We start from the raw sequence: 25,388 nt of genomic DNA, 5'->3' as shown, positions 1-25,388 counted from the left end.
AAGACACTATAAAGTACAGTTTTGTACCTACCATAAATGTAGATGTTCGAGGATCCACATTGCTGCAGTCCTTACTATTGGGGGTAGTCCGCTGTCCAGTCGGCCCGAATACCAGAGTATATGGCTGACGTCGGTCAGGGCGCATTAGACTGACGTCAGTACGTCAGGGTACTAATGCGCATGACCGACGTCATATCCTCAGTCTTTTCTTGCCCCAGATGTCAGAAGACCCTAAAAAGACAAGGCCCAAAATACCTGCACCAAAATTATGTACAATATATACAAAAATATATACAAAAATATCAACATATAACCTCACCTACACAACCACCCCTAAACACAGAGGGGAAGGAGGGAGGGTAAATTGGACTGCAGCAATGTGGATCCTCGAACATCTACATTTATGGTAGGTACAAAACTGTACTATGTTCTTCGTTCCACATTGCTGCAGTCCTTACTATTGGGTAGAATCCCAAAGCAGAGGTAAGGGAGGCTGGCAAATCATAAAGAAGTAGGAGCTGACAACATGCCTTGCAAAACAGCTGTGGCAAAACCAGCCCTAGACTTAGAGTAGATAGGAAGGTGATAATGCTTAGAAAAAGTATGCACTGAACTCCAAGTAGCTGCCTCCAAAATATCCTTAGTTGCCACCCCCCTTAGAAATGCTGTTGAAGTGGCAGTAGCCCTAGTGGAATGAGGCCTAATCCCAGCTGGAATGTCCTTGCCATGATGGGAATAACAAAAGGCAATGCAAAACCCAATCCACCTAGAAATAGTTTGTTTTGACACAGGCTTACCCTGCGAACTCAAAGCAAAAGAAACAAACAACTGCTGAGACTGCCTAAAATCCTTAGTCCTGCTTAAATAATAACGCAATTGCCTGTGTACATCTAAAGTGTGCAAAATCTTTTCCCCTTTATTTTGGGGGTCTGCATAAAAAGTAGGCAAATGAATAGTTTGGTTTAAAGCCACACTAGAAACCACCTTAGGCATAAAGGAAGGATTAGTTCGTAATGATACCCTATCCTTATGGAAAATCAAAAAGGGCTCTACTGCCATAAGGGCCTGCAACTCAGACACCCTTCTTGCAGAAGTAATAGCCAACAGAAAAGCAGTCTTCCATGACAAGTATTTCAATTCAGCAGTAGCCGCAGGCTCAAAAGGTTGTAGAGTAAGTTTTTCCAACACAAAATTGAGATCCCAAGCAGGAGTAGGAGCTCTACGGGGGTCTTATATTCTTTGCCCCTCTAAGAAACTGCTTGAACAAAGGATGCGAAAACAATGGTGGGTCACAATCATAGTGAGCTGAAATTGCTGCAGCATGAATCTTAATGGAAGAGAAGGACAAACCTTTGTCCAATAACTCAGTAAGATATTGAAGAGCCACACTCAAATTAGGCTCAGAAACCTCCAAATTCTTTGCTGTACTCCAAAATAAAAATCTCTTCCATTTTTCTGCGTACACTTTCCTTGTACTAGGTCTTCTAGCTTCCATAATCACATTTAAAACTTGTTGAGGAAGTTGAGACCTGCTGTGTTTCAACACAGAATATGCCAGGCTGTTAGATGAAGAGAGTGAAGCTTGACATTGAGCAGATGACCGTCCTTCTGAGATAACAGATGAGGAATCAAAGGTAAAGGCCATGGAGGCTTCCTTACCAGACTCCTTAGTAGTGGGTACCAGTGTTGCCGAGGCCAATCTGGAGCTATCAAAATCATCCTTGGCTTGTCTTGTCTGACTTTTAATAGCACCTTTGGAAGAAGAGGCAGAGGTGGAAAGGCATACACATGAAGGTTTTTCCAACTGAAAGACAGAGCATCCACTTTCCAAGCTGTGCGATGAAACCCCTTTGTGCAAAACTTTGGCAGCTGGTGGTTTAGTGGAGAAGCGAACAGATCTATGTCTGGAGTTCCCCATGACACTGTCAATTTCTGAAATACATGAAGATCCAGTTTCCACTCGTGGGGATCCATGATTTGTCTGCTTAACACATCTGCTAAGGAGTTCTGTGCTCCTGGCAGAAAAGTACAGTTTTGTACCTACCATAAATGTAGATGTTCGAGGATTCCCTTGCTGCAGTCCTGACAATTGGGTATAGTCCGCGTCCCAGTCGGCCCGAATACCAGAGTATAAGGCTGACGTCGGTCATGGCGCTTTAGACTGACGTCAGTACGTCAGGGTACTAATGCGCATGACCGACGTCATTTCCTCAGTCTTTTCTTGCCCCAGATGTCAGAAGACCCAAAAAGACAAGTCCCAAAACAACCTGCACCAAAACATGTACAATATATACAGTAATATATATACAAAAAATATAAGCATGTAAACTCACCTACACAACCACCCTGAAACACAGAGGGGAAGGAGGAGGTAAATTGGACTGCAGCAAGGGAATCCTAACATCTACATTTATGGTAGGTACAAAACTGTACTATGTTCTTCGCCTTCCCTTGCTGCAGTCCTGACAATTGGGTAGAATCCCAAAGCAGAGGTAAGGGAGGCTGGCAAATTATAAAGTAGCAGGAGCTGACAACATGCCTTGTAAAACAGCTGTGGCAAAACCAGCTCTAGTCTTAGAGTATATAGGCAGGAGATAATGCCTAGAGAAAGTATGCACTGAACTCCAAGTAGCTGCTTCCAGAATATCCTTAGTTGCCACCCCCCTTAGAAATGCTGTTGAAGTGGCAGTAGCCCTAGTGGAATGAGGCCTAATCCCAGCTGGAACCTCTTTGCCATGATGGGAATAACAAAATGCAATGCAAAAACCAATCCACCTAGAAATAGTTTGCTTTGACACAGGCTTGCCCTGTGAACTTAAAGCAAAAGAAACAAGTAACTGTTGAGACTGCCTAAAATCTTTAGTCCTGCTCAAATAATAACGCAATTGCCTGTGTACATCTAAAGTGTGCAAAATCTTTTCCCCTTTATTTTGAGGATCTGCAAAAACGTAGGCAAATGAATAGTTTGGTTTAAAGCCACACTAGAAACCACCTTAGGCATAAAGGAAGGATTAGTGTAATGATACCCTGTCCTTATGGAAAATCAAAAGGGCTCTACTGCCATAAGGGCCTGCAACTCAGACACCCTTCTTGCAGAAGTAATAGCCAACAGAAAAGCAGTCTTCCATGACAAATATTTCAATTCAGCAGTAGCTGCAGGCTCAAAAGGTTGTAGAGTAAGTTTTTCCAACACAAAATTGAGATCCCAAGCAGGAGTAGGAGCTCGTGGGGGTCTTATATTCTTTGCCCCTCTAAGAAACTGCTTGAACAAAGGATGCGAAAACAAAGGTGGGTCACAATCATAGTGAGCTGAAATTGCTGCAGCATGAATCTTTATGGAAGAGAAAGACAAACCTTTGTCCAATAATTCAGTAAGATATTGAAGAGCCACACTCAAATTAGGCTCTGAAATCTCCAAATTCTTTGCTGTACTCCAAAATAAAATCTCTTCCATTTTTCTGCGTACACTCTCCTAGTACTAGGCCTTCTAGCTTCCATAATCACATTTAAAACTTGTTGAGGAAGCTGAGACCTACCATGCTTCAACACAGAATATGCCAAGCCGTGAGATGAAGAGATTGAAGCTTGACATTGAGCAGATGACCGTCCTTCTGAGATAACAGATGAGGAATCAGAGGTAAAGGCCATGGAGGCTTCTTTACAAGACTCCTTAGAAGTGGGTACCAGTGTTGCCGAGGCCAATCTGGAGCTATCAAAATCATCCTTGGCCTGTCCTGTCTGACCTTTAGTAATACCTTTGGAAGAAGAGGTAGAGGTGGAAAGGCATAGACATGAAGGTTTTTCCAACTGAAAGACAGAGCATCCACTTTCCAAGCTGTGTGATGAAACCCCTTTGTGCAATACTTTGGCAGCTGGTGGTTTAGTGGAGAAGCGAACAGATCTATGTCTGGAGTTCCCCATGACACTGTCAATTTCTGAAATACATGAAGATCCAGTTTCCACTCGTGGGGATCCATGATTTGTCTGCTTAACACATCTGCTAGGAGTTCTGTGCTCCTGGCAGAAACCTTGCCTGAAGAGTCAGTTGCAGGCTTAACGCAGTCTCCCATAAAATCATTGCTTGCCTGCATAGAGGATAAGAATGTGTTCCCCTTGCTTGTTGATGTACCACATGACAGTTGTGTTGTCTGTCAGAATCAACACCTGCCCTGGAAGAAGTAACTCCTTGAACGCCATCAATGCAAACTGGACTGCTAACATCTCCTTCATGTTGATATGTAGATGCTGTAGTCTGGCAGGCCACTTGTCTTGTATCCACTTTCCATTTAGATGAGCTCCCAAGCAGTGTCCGAGGCATCTGTCGTTAAAATCTGACTCGCCTCTGGCCGGGTCACAGAGAGTCCCTTGTTTAGGTGACATTCCTGAGCCCACCACAAGAATTCCTTTGAAGGCAAGGTATTATTTGAATGACAGTGTCCAAATCTTGGCAGTGCTGTGTCCATACATTTTTGAGATACCATTGCAGCTTCCTCATATGCAGTTTGGCATTGGGAAGCACCAGAATACAAGATGCCATGAACCCTAATGCTTGAAGGACTGTCCTTGCAGTCAGCACGGACTGATGAGATAGGTGATGGAAGTAAAGTGACAGACTCTTTTGTTTGTCCGGGGTTAAAATGGCCATCTGGGCTGCTGTATTCAGTCTCACACCCAGAAAGCACATGTCTTGAGAGGGTACTAGACTGGACTTTATTTCGTTCACAGAATACCCTAGGCATCTTAGCACTGCTATGACATATTCCAGATGCTGTAGAAGGTGTTCCTTTTCTTGAGCCAGAATCAGGCAGTCGCCCAAGTAAGGATAAATTTGAATGCCTTGAAGCCTGAAGTAAGCTATCACTGGAGCCAGAACCTTTGTGAATACTCTGGGCAGTAGATAAGCCAAAGGGCAATGCAGAGAACTGATAATGAAAATCTCCAGTTCGAAACCGCAGATACTTTCTGCAACTTAGCCTTATGGGCACATGAAGGTAAGCTTCCTTGAGATCCAAAGTTACCATCCAGTGATCTTTGCCCAGCAGAGGTAACAGTTGCTGTAACGTCAACATCTTGAACTTGGGAATGTCCAGATAAGTGTTGAGGATAGATAAATCCAAAATTGGTCTCCACGTGTTTCCTTTCTTTGGTACTAGGAACAGGTAGAATAAAATCAGTTGCAAGGGATCCTATTGTCTACTGGAGAAACTTGAGAAACTTGAGCATTCTTTAGAAGGAATGGTCCTGAAGGCATGTAAGTTTGTACCTACCATAAATGTAGATGTTCGAGGATCCACATTGCTGCAGTCCTTACTATTGGGGGTAGTCCGCTGTCCAGTCGGCCCGAATACCAGAGTATATGGCTGGCTGTCGGTCAGAAGCGCGATTAGACTGAGCGATAGAATCGTCCAGAATTACTAATCGCGCTTATGACCACGGCGATCATATCCTCGAATCTTTTCTTGCCCCAGATGTCAGAAGACCCTAAAAGACAAGGCCCAAAATACCTGCACCAAAATTATGTACAATATATACAAAATATATACAAAAATATCAACATATAACCTCACCTACACAACCACCTAAACACAGAGGGAAGGAGGGAGGAAGAGAATTGGACTGCAGCAATGTGGATCCTCGAACATCTACATTTATGGTAGGTACAAAACTGTACTATGTTCTTAGTTCCACATTGCTGCAGTCCTTACTATGGGTAGAATCCCAAAGCAGAGGTAAGGGAGGCTGGCAAATCATAAAGAAGTAGGAGCTGACAACATGCCTTGCAAAACAGCTGTGGCAAAACCAGCCCTAGACTTAGAGTAGATAGGAAGGTGATAATGCTTAGAAAAGTATGCACTGAACTCCAAGTAGCTGCCTCAAAATATCCTTAGTTGCCACCCCTTAGAAATGCTGTTGAGTGGCAGTAGCCTAGTGGAATGAGGCCTAATCCCAGCTGGAATCTCCTTGCCATGATGGGAATAACAAAGGCAATGCAAAACCCAATCCACCTAGAAATAGTTTGTTTTGACACAGGCTTGCCCTGCGAACTCAAAGCAAAAGAAACAAACAACTGCTGAGACTGCCTAAAATCCTTAGTCCTGCTTAAATAATAGCATAATTGCCTGTGTACATCTAAAGTGTGCAAAATCTTTTCCCCTTTATTTTGGGGGTCTGCATAAAAGTAGGCAAATGAATAGTTTGGTTTAAAGCCACACTAGAAACCACCTTAGGCATAAAGGAAGGATTAGTACGTAATGATACCCTATCCTTATGGAAAATCAAAAGGGCTCTACTGCCATAAGGGCCTGCAACTCAGACACCCTTCTTGCAGAAGTAATAGCCAACAGAAAAGCAGTCTTCCATGACAAGTATTTCAATTCAGCAGTAGCACTTGAGCTCAAAAGGTTGTAGAGTAAGTTTTCCAACACAAAATTGAGATCCCAAGCAGGAGTAGGAGCTCTATGGGGGTCTTATATTCTTTGCCCCTCTAAGAAACTGCTTGAACAAAGGATCTGAAAACAATGGTGGGTCACAATCATAGTGAGCTGAAATTGCTGCAGCATGAATCTTAATGGAAGAGAAGGACAAACCTTTGTCCAATAACTCAGTAAGATATTGAAGAGCCACACTCAAATTAGGCTCAGAAATCTCCTAATTCTTTGCTGTTCTCCAAAATAAAATCTCTTCCATTTTCTGCGTACACTTTGCTTGTACAAGGTCTTCTAGCTTCCATAATCACATTTAAAACTTGTTGAGGAAGTTGAGACCTGCTGTGTTTCAACACAGAATATGCCAGGCTGTTAGATCAAGAGAACTTGACATAGAGCAGATGACCGTCCTACTGAGATAACAGATGAGGAATCAAAGGTAAAAGCCATGGAGGCTTCCTTACCAGACTCCTTAGTAGTGGGTACCAGTGTTGCGAGGCCAATCTGGAGCTATCAAAATCATCCTGGCTTGTCTTGTCTGACTTTTAATAGCACCTTTGGAAGAAGAGGCAGAGGTGGAAAGGCATACATGAAGGTTTTTCCAACTGAAGACAGAGCATCCACTTTCAAGCTGTGTGATGAAACCCTTTGTGCAAAACTTTGGCAGCTGGTGGTTTAGTGGAAGCGAACAGATCTATGTCTGGAGTTCCCCATGACACTGTCAATTTCTGAAATACATGAAGATCCAGTTTCCACTCGTGGGGATCCATGATTTGTCTGTAACACATCTGCTAAGGAGTTCTGTGCTCCTGGCAGAAACCTTGCCTGAAGAGTTAGTTGCAAGCTTAGCGCAGTCTCCCATAAAATCATTGCTTGCCTGCATAGAGGATAAGAATGTGTTCCCCTTGCTTGTTGATGTACCACATGACAGTTGTGTTGTCTGTTAGAATCAACACCTGCCCTGGAAGAAGTAACTCCTTGAAAGCCATTAATGCAAACTGGACTGCTAACATCTCCTTCATGTTGATATGTAGATGCTGTAGTCTGGCAGGCCACTTGTCTTGTATCCACTTTCCATTTAAATGAGCTCCCAAGCAATGTCCGAGGCATCTGTCGTTAAAATCTGACTCGCCTCTGGCCGGGTCACAGAGAGTCCCTTGTTTAGGTGACATTCCTGAGCCCACCACAAAAATTCTTTTTGAAGGCAAGGTATTATTTGAATGACAGTGTCCAAATCCTGGCAGTGCTGTGTCCATACATTTTTGAGATACCATTGTAGCTTCCTCATATGCAGTTTGGCATTGGGAAGCACCAGAATACAAGATGCCATGAACCCTAATGCTTGAAGGACTGTCCTTGCAGTCAGCACGGACTGATGAGATAGTAGATGGAAGTAAAGTGATAGACTCTGTTGTTTGTCCGGGGTTAAAAAGGCCATCTGGGCTGCTGTATTCAGTCTCACACCCAGAAAGCACATGTCTTGAGAGGGTACTAGACTGGACTTTATTTCGTTCACAGAATACCCTAGGCATCTTAGCACTGCTATAACAAATTCCAGATGCTGTAGAAGGTCTTCCTTTTCTTGAGCCAGAATCAGGCAGTCGTCCAAGTAAGGATAGATTTGAATTCCTTGTAGCCTGAAGTAAGCTATCACTGGAGCCAGAACCTTTGTGAATACTCTGGGCAGTAGATAAGCCAAAGGGCAATGCAGAGAACTGATAATGAGAATTTCCAGCTCGAAACCGCAGATACTTCCTGCAACTTAGCCTTATAGGCACATGAAGGTAAGCTTCCTTGAGATCTAAAGTTACCATCCAGTGATCTTTGCCCAGCAGAGGTAAAAGCTGTTGTAACGTCAACATCTTGAACTTGGGAATGTCCAGATAAGTGTTGAGGAGAGATAAATCCAAAATTGGTCTCCACGTGTTCCCCTTCTTTGGTACTAGGAACAGGCGAGAATAAAATCCTAGGCCCCTTTCTGATACAGGGACTGGCTGAATGGCCCCATCTGGAGTAACTGAGAAATTTGCTTGTGAGCCTCTTTTCTTTGTGGAGGAGGAACGTCTGGCATGCCTTTGAAAGGGGGCAATGTATGGAAATAAAACCTGTAACCGTGGTGAATGATATCCAACACCCATCTGTCTTGAGTAATTAAATCCCAATTTTCTTTGAAAAGAGACAGTCTTCCTCCCAAAGGAGCTGCCAGGCGAGAATCTACTGGCAGCTGAAAAGGCAGGTCATTGGGTCTATTTACGAAAGGACTGACCCCTGCCCTCACCAGAAGTCTGAGCAGGTGAACTCCTGTTCTAGGCCTAAAGAACCTTGAGCTCTGCCCCTACCACGTCTAGACCTACCCTAGACTGGGAATCATAAGCAGGATATGTCCACCCTTAGCAGGCCAATTTCTACTAAACTTCGGTGGCTGCACCTGCAAAAAATCTTTAACAGTTTGCATAGACTTAGCTTTGTCCTCCATTTTCTTTAAAACTGCTTCCACAGGCGAACCAAACAATACATCAGACTGTAAAGGAGCATCCAAAATCCTTGTCTTAACATGCTCAGCTAAATTCTGATCCCTCAACCAGGCATGCCTGCGAAGAACAGAACTAGTGGCAGCCACCCTCGAGGAGGCCTGTACAGCATCAAAACCACATTGCAAAGAATGCTTACCCACTTGTTCAGACACATGAACCAAATCCAGCAACTCTTTACACTCAATACCTTCCGCCAAAGCATCCACCTTAGATTTCAATTGTGAAAGGAGATAATTTTGATATTTTAGCATGTGAAACTGACAATTCAACGCTCTCATGGCTAGAGTGGAAGAAGTATACACTTTCTTTCCCCACCTATCCAAAGCCCTTGCCTCTTTATCAGTGGGAACAGGATTTTTAACCACAGAGGCCTTAACACCTTTAGGCCCCTGAGAAACAGTTTCTGGGTCCGCCCTAGGACTCTTAAACAAATACTTATGAGCTTCGGGCACCCTATAGTACCTATCAGGTTTAACAGGAGCAGGAGGCAAAGAATCAGGGTTCAGGGAAGCCTCTGCAAAACATCGTCCACCACATTCAACACAGGAGGTATAGCTAAGGGCCTATGCTGGGGTAAAACAAGAATTCCCTAAGCCTTTTCCTGGAATCAGAGTAATCCTGGCCTTCCCATTTAAAGTGCTCCCTCATGGAATGCAGAGTCTCTGAAAATGAGAAATCCTCAGGAGGAGAAGCTGTAGGAGTGGAATCATCCACATCAGAATCAGAATAAGGAGGATACTCCTGCAAATCTTCCAGAGAAGACTCAGAAGCCTCTGAACACTGTTCAAAACTATCAAACTCCGGTTCCACCCTAGGCCTCTTATCAGGAGGGGGCATAGAACCTCTAATCATAGAAATCAAATCTTCTGCCATTTTAAGCATATGTTTCTTAGGTACAGAACCCGAAATGCTAGGAGAAGCCCCCACAGAAGCTGAACTTGGCCTACCTCTCAAAGAAGTTTTGGCAACAGAAGGAGAGGCTCTAACTACCTTGGGAAGAGAGGGAAGAACAGATACCTGAGAAGCCCCCTCAGCCTGGCCTACCTCCTGAGAAGGCACATCCTGTAACAGTAAAGTTTCTGCCTGAGACTCCATAAAAACTCCTGGCAAAACCTCTGGCTCCACTGAGCCTTCTAAAGAACCGACGTCCAGGACTGCCGGTTCATCAACCCTAGGCTTCGCTGTTTTGTCCTTGCGCTTCTTGGACGAAGCGGGCGTCGGAGCATCCGACGGCATTTTATAATTGCAACGCTTCCCAAACACTAACCTGGCACAGTCTAACCTCCTCTTAATAGTGCGTTTGTTAAACCTAGCACAAGAGCGGCATCCAACAACGTCGTGCTCAGGCCCTAAACAAGGAATACACAAGGTATGGTAATCCCTATGAGGTATCTGTTTCCCACAAGAAATACAGTTATTCACTTTTTCTGACATCCGGTTAAATACTGAGGCAAGAAAAAACAAAATGTTCCCCAACGGGGTACTTAGCCAACTCTGATTCGGTCTGAAACTCCGGTTTCGGAAATATTTCAGAACGCCAACCTGCACTCGCAAAACTGCTTCTGCATCGGACCATGCGGCAAAAAAGACTGAGGATATGACGTCGGTCATGCGCATTAGTACCCTGACGTACTGACGTCAGTCTAATGCGCCCTGACCGACGTCAGCCATATACTCTGGTATTCGGGCCGACTGGACAGCGGACTACCCCCAATAGTAAGGACTGCAGCAATGTGGAACGAAGAACATCAGACACAATGGTTCTACTTGAGAAGTTTCTACCCAACAGATGCATCAAGAGGCATTTAAAGATGGATCCAATAAGGTGTTTACAGAAGAGTTTATGGAGGCAGCATGGATGAGTCAGAAAGTATTTATCTGAATCCAGAACATCCTGGCAGAATCTTTGAAGGGAAAATCCCATTTGCATTTCCTAGTACATCAAAAGTGGTACAGAGCACAGCCTCTTCCCAAATATTCAAAACATAACATATTACTGATAATACCATCAAAATATTAATGCAGTGATAAAAACAGTTAACTGCTTTGCTTGAAACATGCTGCTAAATCAACCTTGTACTACTGTAAGGGCTTTGCATGTGACACATTGAAGTGAAAGTGCAAAAAAAAGTTGAAATATCCTTGTATTTTGAAAAATTAAGAAACCTGAAAGTAATATGCATATATTTCTGAAATGTGTAATGCTTTCTGTAATAAAGCAACACCCTGAAATGCAGTAATGAATAATACAGAATGAGATATAAATACTTATAAAAATGTTTAAAGAATTCTACTTCACAAATCAAAAGTGGGAAACTCCCTCTGAAAAGATGGAATGTAAGTTATAGTGTAGAGCTTAAATGGATTGATACAATTAGCCTGTGAAACTGTACAAATATTTCTCATCTGGTCTGACATCCTAATAAAGACGCACAGTCTGAAATACATGCTAATGAATCTGGTTGCACATAATTGGTATCCATCTCACTATTTTTCCATTCTAATACACCACGTTACACTTAGGAAATGAGTAAATCTTGTCAGCCTTCTTGGGAACTGGCAAGACATTCTGCAGATGATGTTAAACAGATGTGAAAATACCTGGTATGGGGCGAAAACCAATGTTTCCTATACAAGTTATTTGACTCAGAATTAAAAACTAGTAAATACGCTATCATTATTTGGGTCTATATCACTTTATTGAACAGTCTGTTTATCGAATCTCTATTAACTGAACTCACTTTAGCAAATGATCATTTCAGCAAATTTTCTCACAGGGAAAGAAACTAGTGGGCCAGCTAGCAACTATACCAAACACTACACAATTTAAAAGTCAGCAAAAGGGGGGGGGGTCACCCCCACACCTCTCCAATGTGGGGGGCTATGCCCCCATACCCCCCTACTAAATATACCAACTCCAAGATCACACTATAGTGGGGAAAAGGGCAAATTCATGATGATGGCCCAATAGTTTCTTTCCCTGTGAGAAAATTCACTGAAATGATCGTTCCCTAAATTGAGCTGTCGCTAAAGTGAGTTTGATTAATAGAGGTTCAATAAATAAACTGTTTAATGAAGTGATATAGACCCCATTATTTATGGTGGTCCCTCTGTACCTGAAAGAGAAAACCTCTAACTTTCCTACAATCTGTCAAATGTTTTGCAAACTTTGGGAATTTAGTGCCTCTTCTTCCTCCAAAATTTCCTAGGTAAGACAGAGGCAGATGGAAATGAAGAAGAATGTCAGGAACTCTGTCTCTGGCGCTCCATCTGTTCTAGCACTGATGCAGGGGATGTCTTTATGTTCTAATACTGACATTGGGAAGGTCACCATTGGTACTGGCATTACTGTCTGTACTTTGGTAGAAGACTCCAAAACTTATTTCACAAGAAAAGCAAGAATAATGTAACAAAAGAAAAACTGTATAAGATATTAACCATAACAACAAAAGCTGACTTTCTGTCTTTTTGGAGATCACCATTCTTGGGTTTATACTAATGAAGCCTTTACATATTTGATTCAAGAAATCCCAAGCAATTAATGTATTGACCTTTCCGCTGTCTGGCCACTAGATGGCAATAGGCAGTTTATGTAAATTAGTACACTTTGCAAACACAAAGCCAAAAGCTGAAAGCCAGCTGGAACACAAGAGCATAAGAAACAGCAGGTACATATGGAGCAATCTCCAGGCTGGCACTAGTTCTTTGGCAGTTTGATCATGGTACCTTCTCTAACCTATTTCAAAAAAAAAAAATGAAGGCTGAACATCAAGAAGCTACCTCCACTGAATCCATCCTTTGGATCAGATATAAAACCAGGGCCCAATATGCTTGAGCTGGTGGTAGTGGAGGTGGATGTAAATGGTCACATGGCAATTATCAAGAAGAGTGGACACACCAACATATCTTATTATAAGAAAACAAAAAATCTGCGGCAAACCTTATTAAAATACAGGCAGTCCTCCAAAGGAACGCCATAAATGACTATACGGGCAAAGTGCTACAGCACTTTCTCACATTCATAAGGCAAGATGGCCATGATGTTACCAAGTTACCATGAACACCATGTGAAATATCACTACTAATTGAGACGGCCTTAGCATCTTCTAATACAGGTGACATTTCCACAAGCACAGTACAAGACACATCTTCACTTGCCAAAAACACGCAGAAATGCTGCAGAACAAAATGAAAATTGGCTGATGTCACAGCACAGAATGACTGTGTTGAATTTATATAGCATGGTGAAATTATTGAGGGGTTTCAAATGTTTGATGCAAGTAAGGCCATTACATCATCGTGACCCACAGCATTTGAAAAACAGGCAAGAAGTAGGATCACTTTATTATGTTACTGGCTGAAACTGATGCTCCTGAATCATTTGTGCCTAACATAAAAAAAAACTGGAGCCAATGAGTACTCTTTCTCCAGAATGGATATTCAGAACAATCTGCCTCAGTTTGCTCTTAAAGGATGAGACCCTGAGTCATATCATCTGGCAAAAAAACATATTTCAAATGCTGCTACATTAGCCACAGCATCAACACAATCAAAATAACAACTGACATGAAAGCCCAGTGGAGAAACCATTACAACAGCCTTTCCTACAGACACCATGATCACAGAATCAAGAAGTCCTGCTGAACTTTCCAGAACCAGGTCCACAAGGGAGGAAAGGAATTACAATTTGTGAAACAGATATCTCTGAGACCCAAGGGACAGCATGTTAGGACAGAACACCTTCCTGTTCAGCAAGTCAACAGTTTTACAATCCTTATCCAGCTGCAGGGTAAACAGCTGTTGTGGTTTCCAAAGACCCATGCCAGACCGCACAGACCTCAGAGGAACTTATATTAGGATGCTTACTCAGGAAGGTACTCAAATCAGCTTGGGGGGTTTCAAACAGCATTGGCATTCTTGGGGAAGGAACAGCAGAATCTGATTTCTTTCAGGCTACAAAAACGGCATCCTTTAAGACAGATTTCATGGATGGGGTAACCCAAAGTCTTTCATCTTTTCCTTTAAGTGTTTGCTCAGCCTCTTTTTGCAGGCAGAAAGCAGAAGTGCTACAGACCAACCCTTGCATAACGTATAAGCTCTAAGCATTTCTCCAAAGAAGAAGCCACCTTGTATTTTTATTCACAATGACCTCTTTGGTAAGGACATCACAGCACTTAGAATCCCTTCTCCAAAGACAATGAAGATGGGGAAACGCTTCCTTACCACTAACTCCTGTAGAGGAGGCCTGTGCTCACCTACCACACCAGTTGAGAAGCAAAGAACATGGGTGCTGAATGGCAGGAGAAAAACATTTCATAAGAGTGGAACTGCAATGACAGGCCTGCACAGGTTCTTGCAGGGATTTCATACTGTGCTCACAAAGACCTCACACTTCAACATCTAAGAGGATATCTTCCACTAGGCATCAAATGTTGTACAAATATCTAATGTGAAGATGCTAGTAGGCTCACAATGTGTGGAAGTATCAACAGGAGTCTGTTCAACCCTGGTCAGCCAGCCTGCTTTGACTTTGGGAGCAGCCAGAAGTAGAATCTTTAAGCCTAAGTTCAACCATCAAGCTACGCTGGGGGACTCAAAGTCTCACTCCATCAAGCAAGATGTCGTGATCCTATTATGGAAGATTATGCAATGAAGGGTTTGTGCAGGAACCCTGTAAACTATCCCAAATGGTGGTGAAGCCTGTGGAGATACTTCTCCAGATATCTTCAGCATTACCAGTTGATAAATGATCTCAGCTTGATCTCCCTCTTGCCGACAACATACAGTATGGGAATGGCAGCAAGACTTTCACAGTCTCAAGGTGAGGAGGCTTTGGTTGACAAAAAGCCACTTGGTCCTTCACCGCCACTATTTGCTTTGACTCGTGTGTGTGATTACAAGCAAAAAAATAAAATAAAAAATTCCAACAGTAATCTAATGCAGAAAGCTTATGTGGTCAAATTTAAAGTGGTTTAGACTAAGTGGCACAACACAATCTGCCAAAAAAAAGACAACTTGACCCCAGTGAGGTAAATGTAGAGACTGATCTAAGGAGCTAGACTGTATAACATACTCATCCTGAAAAGTATGTTTGCATACCAGTATAGTGTTTAAATGCAATATGGCAGATCTTCACAAGATATGGGAATTTATTATTCTGACCAACTAGCAGCACTCACTGAAGAGCAACACAGTGACACATTCAGTAATTAACACTGTAATGTCCTCTAACTCAGGCTTTCAAAGTCTGTTATAAACAAAGATTATTTTACGACGTTTTAAAACAAAATGTCAAAGGAAAGATGAAATAAGATATCAGCTAGAAACAGTGCACCATGTAATCAAAACATTTGCAATTCAGTATTCCATGCACCTCAACTGAAATCTTAGCTTTAGAGAGATTACCTGGATATGTCCACTGTGTGGCCCCTTGTGGCCATACATGCATTCCACCGTAGCAGATTTCTTCTCCTTTAGGTGAATTCTAAAGAGGGGCTTGCATCGCATATGATCATCTACATGGGGGTCATGAGGAGGTAAATACATCCATCCAATGAGAAACATGTCATCTACCTGTGCAAAAGTAAAGAAGAGTACTGGTCACAGAATACTTCATGTCCAGTCACAGGCTGTCTTAACGACTAGCTGTTTTCCAATAAGAATAGAGAACAGGACAAGCTATATCAAAGTAACTAGCCTGCAATGAAAAAGGTGTTTTAATTAATTAGTAGACTTAATTTACCCAAGGTAACCCTGGAAAAGTAGAGAGGAAAACATGAAAAAAATTAACACTTTTATAATCTCTTTGTCATAAGGTGTGATAAAGCTAAGCAATTGTCTATTTTACAACCTAACACTCAGCACTGCAGGTTTCTATGAAGAAACAAAATGTTAGGATTACAAACCAGCAAAGTCAGACTTAGCAGGTCTGTCTGCTGGATGCTGTGACAAAAGTACCAACTGCAGCAATCAGTTACGCCATATTACTTTACTAGCACTAAGTGAAAACTGACAAACGACTCAAAGAAGATAACGTTGCACATGTCTTCTGTTGCAATTTTACAAATCAAAAACTGAATGTATTTAAAGGAAACATTTGCTTGCATTCTGTACTATAGTAAACATCACAACTTATAAGAATGAAACAGCACTGATACTTTAAAGTGTATGTATACACACACACACACACACATATATATATATATATATATGTACCTATGTATATACACATACAGACATATATCTGCATATATAAATATATATGGGAGCCTAAGTACCTGAAACCACTAAATGTTAATCCGTGTGGAAAGCCAGAAGTGTGAGATACAAGCTTTTACCAAAAAAGGCAAGATTTTAGCATTATTTTTTTTACACTGCACTTCTACTTTCATAAGTGGAATTTATTTGTATTCTGAACCCATTCTGGGACCTCGCACTTGTAGATGCATTCACAGTTGTAGTAGGATTATGATCTACTACAAGATTTCAGCCTCTTTTAGTCATTTATTACAGCATATTTTTCCCATAAACAGTGTTACTGTTAAATGTCTGAGTAGTCTGGTGCCTTACTCTGTGGTGCAATTGTAGTAGTGACAAGTATTGTGAATTTTGCTCCAGGATTTGTGTTTTGTACTTTATACAGTTGTATGTACCTGCTTAAAGTTGCATTCCAGTGTCTTTCTGTTTATATTGCTACTGTTTTTTTACCCTGTTCTTTGAGTCTGTTTAGCTCCCACTGACTAGAGCTCCAGTTTTAAAAGGCTGTGTCTCCGACTTCTGACCCTAATGGCAATCTGACTTCCGAAGTCCCTCCCTCCCCTTTCATTGCTATTGTCCGTTGTGTAACCTATTTAAATACTTTGCCCACCAACTGTTTTCTATATATCTATAATACTAAGTGCCCACCCCACAAACCAGCATTGCACTTGATTAAAACTCTCTTACTACAAATTGTCTCCTGTTCATTTTCCCCAGAGCTCCCATCTGCTTGACATCCTTGCCACACTCTAAGGGGGTCCTGAGTTAAACCTGCTCCACGCTTGTTAGATAAAATATTTATTCTATTGTACTGCACTACAGTTAAATCTTTAGAGTCTTACACCTTATATTTTTTATTTATTTTTTAATTATCCCTTTAATTTGGACTAAAGGTCCCTAATACTTGAAACTACATTGTCAAGACAGTCTGTTTAAATTGTTTTGTTACAGCATTACACTCGCAAGCAATCTTTTTTGGTGGTTTTATATCAAGAAGTTAGCAATGTGCTGTACATAACAGATACACATCTAGAAAGTAAATTGCATGTGTAAAACTATCTTTATAACTGAAACCTTTAACTTAGAGTGGCCAAAATAAAGTCACTGTGTGCAGACAAGCTTACAGCAGCTAGTTTGCACACTACTACTAACAAATGTTAGTACAATCTGACCTAGTCTATTGCCAAACCCCAGAGACCACTCAAGGAGACCTCTGTATAACCCAGTCCACAACCTACAGTTAAAGGCATGGACAACATATATATGCAATTTCCAAATATTTCTGTAGCCAGCTTGGTAGAAGATATGGGCATCCTAAGACACTGCAGCAAATGCCTCATGTTTACAGACCATCATTTAATAATCTTTAAAGAAACAAACAAAAACAGTATTCAAGAGATGCACATACACAATTTCACTGGCAGCAGAAATCCTGCATATAAACAAGACTGTCCAGAACACACCAGAGGCAGAATAAATGCTCTGGCAGACCTTTTTTTTAAAACTGCAATATGACCTGACATACCAAAAAAAAAAACTTTTTTTTGTTGACATTATAAAATGTGCTACCAAAGTAGTATATTTTTCCAATCCAACTTGCATTTGTTTGTTTTTCCCCTTAGTCATGTGTCATGGTGAGTAAATCATGACTGCAGACACAATCAGGTGTCGGTCAAGTGACCGATTCTAAGTTCCTGAATGGCTTCTTCAAGTGCATCTCCAATCGTATTTGAAAATGAAGGTATCCTGCATCTGGTGGGGGAAAAAAGAAAGAAAAGCTTAAACTGGCTATTGTACTACTAATTTAGTAGTGTTGCTTGCACCAGTCCATTCTAGTAGAGCAGTCAAAGTCAACAGTTTTCAGTCCCAGCAAGTGTGTGAACAGCAGAGGTTACTGAAAATTTGAGGTAACTTTTTGTTTGTATCCCTGCTCAACAGAAACATGTGTTGCTGCTCTACTATACCTCCAAAGCAGTACACAGTTGACAGCAGGAATCATTTGGTGACATATTCCCTCTCAACCTACATTTAGCAAACAGGGTGCACCATCAACTGTATTCTGCTTGAAGTACATTCTCTGTTAAAAACTGGGATACTCTCGGTTTGCGGGTTGCAGGACAGACTTTGGGTGAATAGACTGTGTTAGGGAATAGTGTATTTGAGTCATTTTCACATTTACTGTCCTAGTGGTTTAAGACACATAGTGTGAACTTACTGTTTTCTTGATGGTGAGCTGTCCAAATCCCACTCTGCAGTTCCAGACATTTGTAGCTAAAAGAGGAGGTTGAGGCTGGAATCCTATTGGGGAGGGTGTGATGATTTTTTTCTTTTGCCCACTTTTGTTTTTATTATTTTGCAGTTTTTCAGAGTTCACATTTTTCTTTAGGGGTTCTGCTTCTTGTTCTTAGTTAAGCTGGTGTCTTGCATAGTTGGCATAAGAAAAAAATACTAAAATATCATCTTTTGACAGTGACTGCAACAATGTTTACATCCCTTTGTAGGTAAAAAAGAGCAGCTTCAAGGCAATTAACTACATACACACAGAATATGAGCATATTTTACTTTTTAGCATATCATCAAAAAGCTAATGTTAAGCAAAAAGGTTTGTTAGTACGGGATGGACTCGGTCCCTGTTTTGAATGTTCACGAAATTATAAGCTGAAAATTTCAACTTCTTAAATCGCATAAATGAAAATAATAAGTACTGCTGACGTTGTCTCTGGGAAAATCAAACTAATTTGAAATGTGATACAGTCTGTTAACAAAGGATGAATTTTTGCAGTACTTATTTCAGCACTTGTTTCCATATTTAAAATCAATGAACCTATATACCTCTGGAAGAGAAAGGAGTCATAGTTTTGCATCTATGATGCTGTGGTTATTTAGAACAAACACTTCTACGGTTATAAGACCTTTACATTTTGTGTAATCTTTGTGGAGAGCCAATGCCTTTTACAGATATGCTGTTAGTTTTGGTGCCATTCACTCCCTTTGCTCACCACTGCTGTCATTTATTCTTACTATAATCTAATCTTTCCATGTCATGCTTTGGTGGAAACACAGAGCCTACCTCAGTAAACCTTTTGCTCTTGCTTAACAACTTTTTACTGTTTTGCATTTTCCCTCATATAGTGATAACTTTTAAAGTTATTACAGATGAAAAATGGATGATAGCTAAAATTTTGTACTGTATTGGAATTTTGGTTTATTTTGGAACACTGAATGTTTTTTCTTCCTTATTAAACCAAGGGAGACAGAACATCTTTGAATTTTCACACATCATAAACTTAAGGCTAGTGAAGAAAGGTGTTTTTATGAATTGATGGCCTTAATGATCAGATGTGAGGAGGGTAAACAGGAAATGGAAACAGGAGATGATGATCAGCCAGGTAAATCCTCCATGCAGTAAAATAAGTGGAAACTGTTGTACAGTGTTGGGTACACTTAAGTAGATCTTTTAGTAGGATAATACAAGGAAGATAAGATAATATATGGAAGAAGCAGGAAGTAACCATTTTAGCACTAAAATCTAATGGTAAAACCACTGAAATAATTTGTTACACAGAGATTTAATACTTTTAATTATGTCTGTGAAAGATTGCTGTTCTAAATAGAACAATTATGGTTTTATAGACTAACCATGAATGCTTTGCTGTTAGAGAAATTTGCTTTTAAGTTTATTATTGCAGATCTAGTGAAGTAAATTTAACTGCATCTTAACTTAAGTAGTTTTATATTTTTGCAGATTAGTGGTGTGATTACCTTCTCTCTCTACACTTCTTGTGGTCAACGAAGGTATGCTCATTCACACATGTCTCCACGCAGAAGACTCTCTAGCTGAGAATCGAACCGGACAGCGTCTTACTGTGAGGCGACAATGCTACCACAGCACCACCACCGCGGATAAACAAGCACTGTGCCAAACCAATATCACAGACAACACAGTGTCCCCCTGAGCACTCCTGTAAGCTGTAGCCCAGTTGGGTTAGTGGTCCTGAGTATTAATGAAGTGCTTCCAACATGATTCACAGGGTTTCAACTTACAGGAGTGCTCAGGGGGACACTGTGTTGTCTGTGATATTGGTTTGGCACAGTGCTTGTCTATCCGCGGTGGTGGTGCTGCGGTAGCATTGTCGCCTCACAGTAAGACGCTGTCCGGTTCGATTCTCAGCTAGAGAGTCTTCTGCGTGGAGACATGCGTGAATGGGCGTACCTTTGTTGAAGGTTGTGTGTCAGGGCTGGCAACTCGGCACGTAAAAATCAACTGCCAATCATTAGCAGACCGGAGTTCCACTGTGGCGACCCCTAACCGGGAAAAGCCGAAAGACACAACAACAACAACAACAACAACAGTGCTTGCAGTCTGCAAACAAATCCCAGATGGTGATCTTCAGACAATGTTGCTTAATAATTGAGCATTTAAATTTGGACTATTTTTTTTCTAAGTAGTGTTCTCTAATCAGTACTGCAGTCTTGAATGGAAGTAATGTACTAATATCTGCTTTGCTTATTCTGATTCTGAAAATATATATTTTTATGAAACCCAATGAAAGCCTTGACTGAAATTAATTCACTCTGCCAGTGGGGACTATATAGTATTAATCCTTTTGAAAAGCTTCTCTGTATAAAGCTAGCTTTGTTCACATGTTGGTCAGTTTTGCCATTAGTAAAAATGCTGCTCACATTAGTTACATTATCTCAAGACTAACGACCGTGCAGTTCCACTTCCATGAGTTTAACTATTTGTTTTTCACTCGTACCTACCTTTATTGTATGCCTTCTCACGTGTGTTTAGTTCTACCCTACTGCCTGGTTTTGTCAACATAATCTCACCCACTTATTTGTATACTTTACATGCTTTCATGAACAAAGTCTCACTGCCCCTCTTTTTTTTTTTTTTTATTTCATAAGTATCTTGTTAAAATATTTGCACACTACAGCTTTCTAGAAGAAGAGAATTTGTATTTGGTAGCAGAAGTGTGAGTGTGATAGTTGTTTATTTTTTTAAGTAATCCTCTGGTAAAAATGCTAAATCCCTATAAGCCATTTCCATTTGTCATCAGTGCTCCCCCCTCCCCCAAAATAACCCCAATGCCACAGTATGAAAGGCAAATGGCTTCCTGTTAAACCAAGAGCCAACTTCCTACTTGGAACACAACTCTTTTTAAGTTGCTTCTTCTCAAAAGTCTGCCCCCCCTCAAGCCAAACCTTAATGAAAAACTTCCACTTGAAATCTACATCAGTCAGTATACTCAATCTACTCCCCAACTCACCACTCTGTGATCAATCCTCCAGTCCACTAAGCATGTCTTCTTCTTACTGGCAATTCCCCCCAACTTTTACACTTTCAGAAAGGACATAAAAAGTCACCTACTTCAGCAGGCCAAATAACTTGCTTCCCAAAGGGATCAATCACATAATTTCTACTCAGTTCTGTGCTATCCCTTCCTCTTATTCCTTTACTGAATACTCACTGCCATTTCCACATTAATCTCTGTTTAATATAATTTCAAACACAATTGCCTTACTTATGCCTCATTGTTATTATTTACCTATATCAATATTTGCCTAAGCTTACTAAGTACCTTTCTGCAGGTGTCTCACCTGGGCTGTGCTTGCTAATGGTCAGGTTGGATCAGTGTACTTCCCCAATCCACAAACAAAAGTAGAGCTCAAGTACATTGGATCAGTCCTACAAATACTGTAAAATGCACATTGCTTTATTAACACTGTAAATCCTACTTTTCACTGTTCACATAAGTAATGTAAGTACTCAACATTGCTGTTAATTCTTATTTTGTTTGCTTGAAATGTATACAGCACTTTTAATGATTCCTACTGTTGAAGCAATTGTCTAATACTAACAGTTGTTGACTGCCTGTATGAATCTTGTGAAATTATTTCACCCTGGATATGCCTGTAAATGAGCAGAAATGTGTGCATTCCAACAGACTACATGAATTTCACCACCTTGGCTGGAAAGTCTGGACTGAGAGAAAACAAGCTTTGTGATAAAAGATGTATACTTCAACAGTCAGTGTAGGTGGATAAGCACATGCATGCTGACCTTTCACATTCAGAGAAATATGGGTTCTCTTCTGAGGCCAGGTATTTGGGTTTATTTTTTATAGTACTGACAACACTCTAGTACTGCATAAGGGAGTTGTTGCTCTCCTGAGATGCTGTCCTTTTAGATGAAAATTAAGCTGAGGTCCCACCTGCCTGACATGGTGGAAAGGTCAGGTAGATCCCAGGGAAATTACTGGTGTCCTTACTAATTTTCCAGTAGTCAGTATGAATACCATCTCTGGTCTCCTGTGAAAACAGCACGTCTAGTTGGACTAACCTTGTTAACAAAGTCATTATATAAATAAAAATAAAACTGATATAAAAAGCATGAACAAACTATTAAGAACGTTGCCAAAGGTGGTTCAGTGGCACTTAAGGACTGCAGGGCACTTGTGAGAGCTGGGCCTGCTGATGTTTGGTTTTAATGCATTTTATATAGCTACATTATTTTAGGATTTATCTAAACGTGTAAAAAAATGTGTAGTAAAGCAGTTGCACTGTCTTCATTACAGCAGGTTGGCTCTACTAAAAGCAAGTCAGTACTGCACAGGAGACAAAACATTCTGGTATGTGATGCTTTAGCTGGTAATGAAAGTTTTTTTGACTCTATTTTGTTTGTACTTGCACACACAATCTTCCTGGCCATATTAAACATTGTTTATAGGTATTATGTTACTTGACAGTACAGACTGACTGTCTGAGACCCAAGTCAGGCTAACATGTAAATGTTTAAGGTGGGCTTGTTTTCTCTTACCAGGTAAGACATCTGATTTACAATGATAGGATAGTTGTGTAAAATCTTACCATAACCATATATGTCCTTCTCTTCCATGTTGCAGTATTCTTAACATGCAAGATCCTCCAACTGAGGCGACCCGAACGTCCGGCCCATATACGAAAGTTTAGGCTAGCTGCTACATGGTGTGTGGGATGTCACACGTAAGTATCATAAACCGTGGGGCATAAATGTGACGTCCGTATGCACAGACCTCAAAACTTCTCTGCCACCAGTCGAACATCAGCTCACTCGTTCTGCACACCAGTGTCTTCCAAAAGATAAGTACCCCATTGGGGAACATTTTCTATTCTGGCTGCTGTTTTTTTGTTCTTTCTTTAAGCTGATTTCATCCATGTCATCTAGGAAGGAAAATTTTAATTACGGACGTCAAATGCCACACAAAGACAGCCACAACCTCTGCCTCTTTTGTTTAGGGCCTTCCCACAATTACAAAGCATGTTCATTTGCCAGTTGTTCATCCTTAAAATTCTGCGTAGCCACCTTGCAACCCTAAACTTATTTGTGGAGAGCCAACATCTTTAGCGACTTGCTTTGGGTATGGAAGCGACACCCACCGTATCGGCCAAATCAGAGGATTAGATACAGCCAGTATCCTAGAGGCAGACATGTGGTCTTCAGTTCACACTTTCACTAAGCATTACAAGCTGGACTATATCTCTATGACTAGGGCTGACTTTGCTAAAGCCATCCTGCATGGATTCATTGAGAGTTCTTCTTCCAATTTCCATTACACATGCTGAGCGTTGGTACTCTCCCTCATATTAAGAATACTGCAGCATGAGAATAGAAGTACATAGAATAGTTGTGTAAAATCTTACTATAACCATAGATGTCATTCTCTTCCATGTTGTAGTATTCCTATCCCTCCCTCCTACCCCCATTTAAGACTTATACCTCTTCTTCTTCTTACTGTTCCTTATTTTCCCTCTCTAGATGGCATCCTGATCAGCTCCCCTTAGACTACTGTCCGACTGGGCCATTCAGTTCTGAGGTCTGTGCATGTGGATGTCACATTTATGGCTCACGGTTTATGGTACCTATGTGTGGCGTCCCATACACCATACAGCAGCCAGGCTAAGCTTTTGTATATGGGCCAGACGTTCAGATCGCCTCAGGCGGTGGATCCCTCATGTTAAGAATACTGCAACATGAGAATAGGAAGACATCTTTTTCTACTGTGGCCTGCACCATAGAAGTACAAAAGTGGCATGGGAGTAAGTGCATACCAGTGATTGAATCTCCCAGTGGTCTGAATCCAGTCACTTTTGACATCTTATTTCATCCCATCTACAACCTGGAAAAATAAATACAAGGAAGTTACCCATTTTCCATTTGCTGGTTTCATTTGTGGTATTCTCATAGAAAATTAATTTAAATCACTTTAAAAGTACTTTGCACACTTCACTCCTTATTTGCACTTAAGTGTGTGCAGTGATTTTTGAGTGAAAATCTGTCTTCGTAGGTGCCTGTTATACAGGGTCTGAACCATCCCAGATGTCATGCTGTGCTGTAGCTCGGCTCCCCTCTTTTCCTTTATGTGTGGTGTCAGGTCTGTAGAATGCTCTAAATAAGGGCAGAGTGCTAATAAGCTTATTATGCTTACTGGTGAGCATCTTGTGTGCCTTGATAGTCTGTACTTGGGCAGTATTTCTGGTGTTTAGAAATGAAGGTTTCTTCCTTTCATGAGCAAAGAAGAAGAATGAGCATTTTTAACTCAATTGTCCTCTTCTTATCCCACTGGACATCATAGTAGCACAGATTTTCTTAACAGACAATGCTCGTACTCGTATGTCAGATTGTTAAAAAAGGAGACACCCCTTACATAATTCCACGCTTATTAGCTGTCGTAACTAATATTTAAAAAAAACAAGTTTTATGAAACAGACAACATACCTGGTGATTTTCTACTCATAATCTTAGAAAACCTAATCGAGCCCCTGTCCTGGTAGATTTCTACACAGAATCAAGGAAAACCTTACCAAGCCCGTCTGTCATGTGAACCAAAATATTAGCATATGGACATATTCCTGACCTATAGGAGCAGGCTGTAGTGGTACGAATTCACAAATCGGGGGGGGGGGGGTCCATTGCATAGGGATAATCATATACTTGCAATTTTTTTTTTTACATTTACTACAGTGATATCACCTTCAGTGGGACTGTTTGTTAGGTTATCACTAAGCAATGGAAAAGAACTATGACCGGGCATGGGCAGCCAAACATCCCTTTCAGGCATGCCTCAAAACAATTGGTACTGTCTGTAAATGTGCTGTGCACTGGACAGGAATTACCTACTTTCACAGC

At 41.0% G+C, this 25,388-nt stretch overlaps 1 protein-coding gene across 4 annotated transcripts in view; it reads right to left on the bottom strand.

The window, feature by feature from the left end:
* The window catches only part of FBXO31 (F-box protein 31), a 1,097,250-nt gene that overhangs the window by 600,649 nt on the left and 471,213 nt on the right, over positions 1-25,388 (bottom strand). For all 4 annotated transcript variants that reach the window (XM_044081741.1, XM_044081743.1, XM_044081742.1 and 1 more), the window contains one exon: positions 15,365-15,532. In XM_044081741.1, the coding sequence (XP_043937676.1) occupies positions 15,365-15,532 (168 nt within the window). The remainder of the gene's footprint in view (positions 1-15,364; positions 15,533-25,388) is intronic.

The sequence above is a fragment of the Protopterus annectens genome, chromosome 8.part1 (genome assembly GCF_019279795.1).
Source record: "Protopterus annectens isolate FY-2018-M chromosome 8.part1, PAN1.0, whole genome shotgun sequence".
NCBI lineage: Eukaryota > Metazoa > Chordata > Ceratodontiformes > Protopteridae > Protopterus > Protopterus annectens.
The sequence above is the reverse complement of the archived record's forward strand: the minus strand, read 5'-3'. Positions and strand labels throughout refer to the sequence as shown.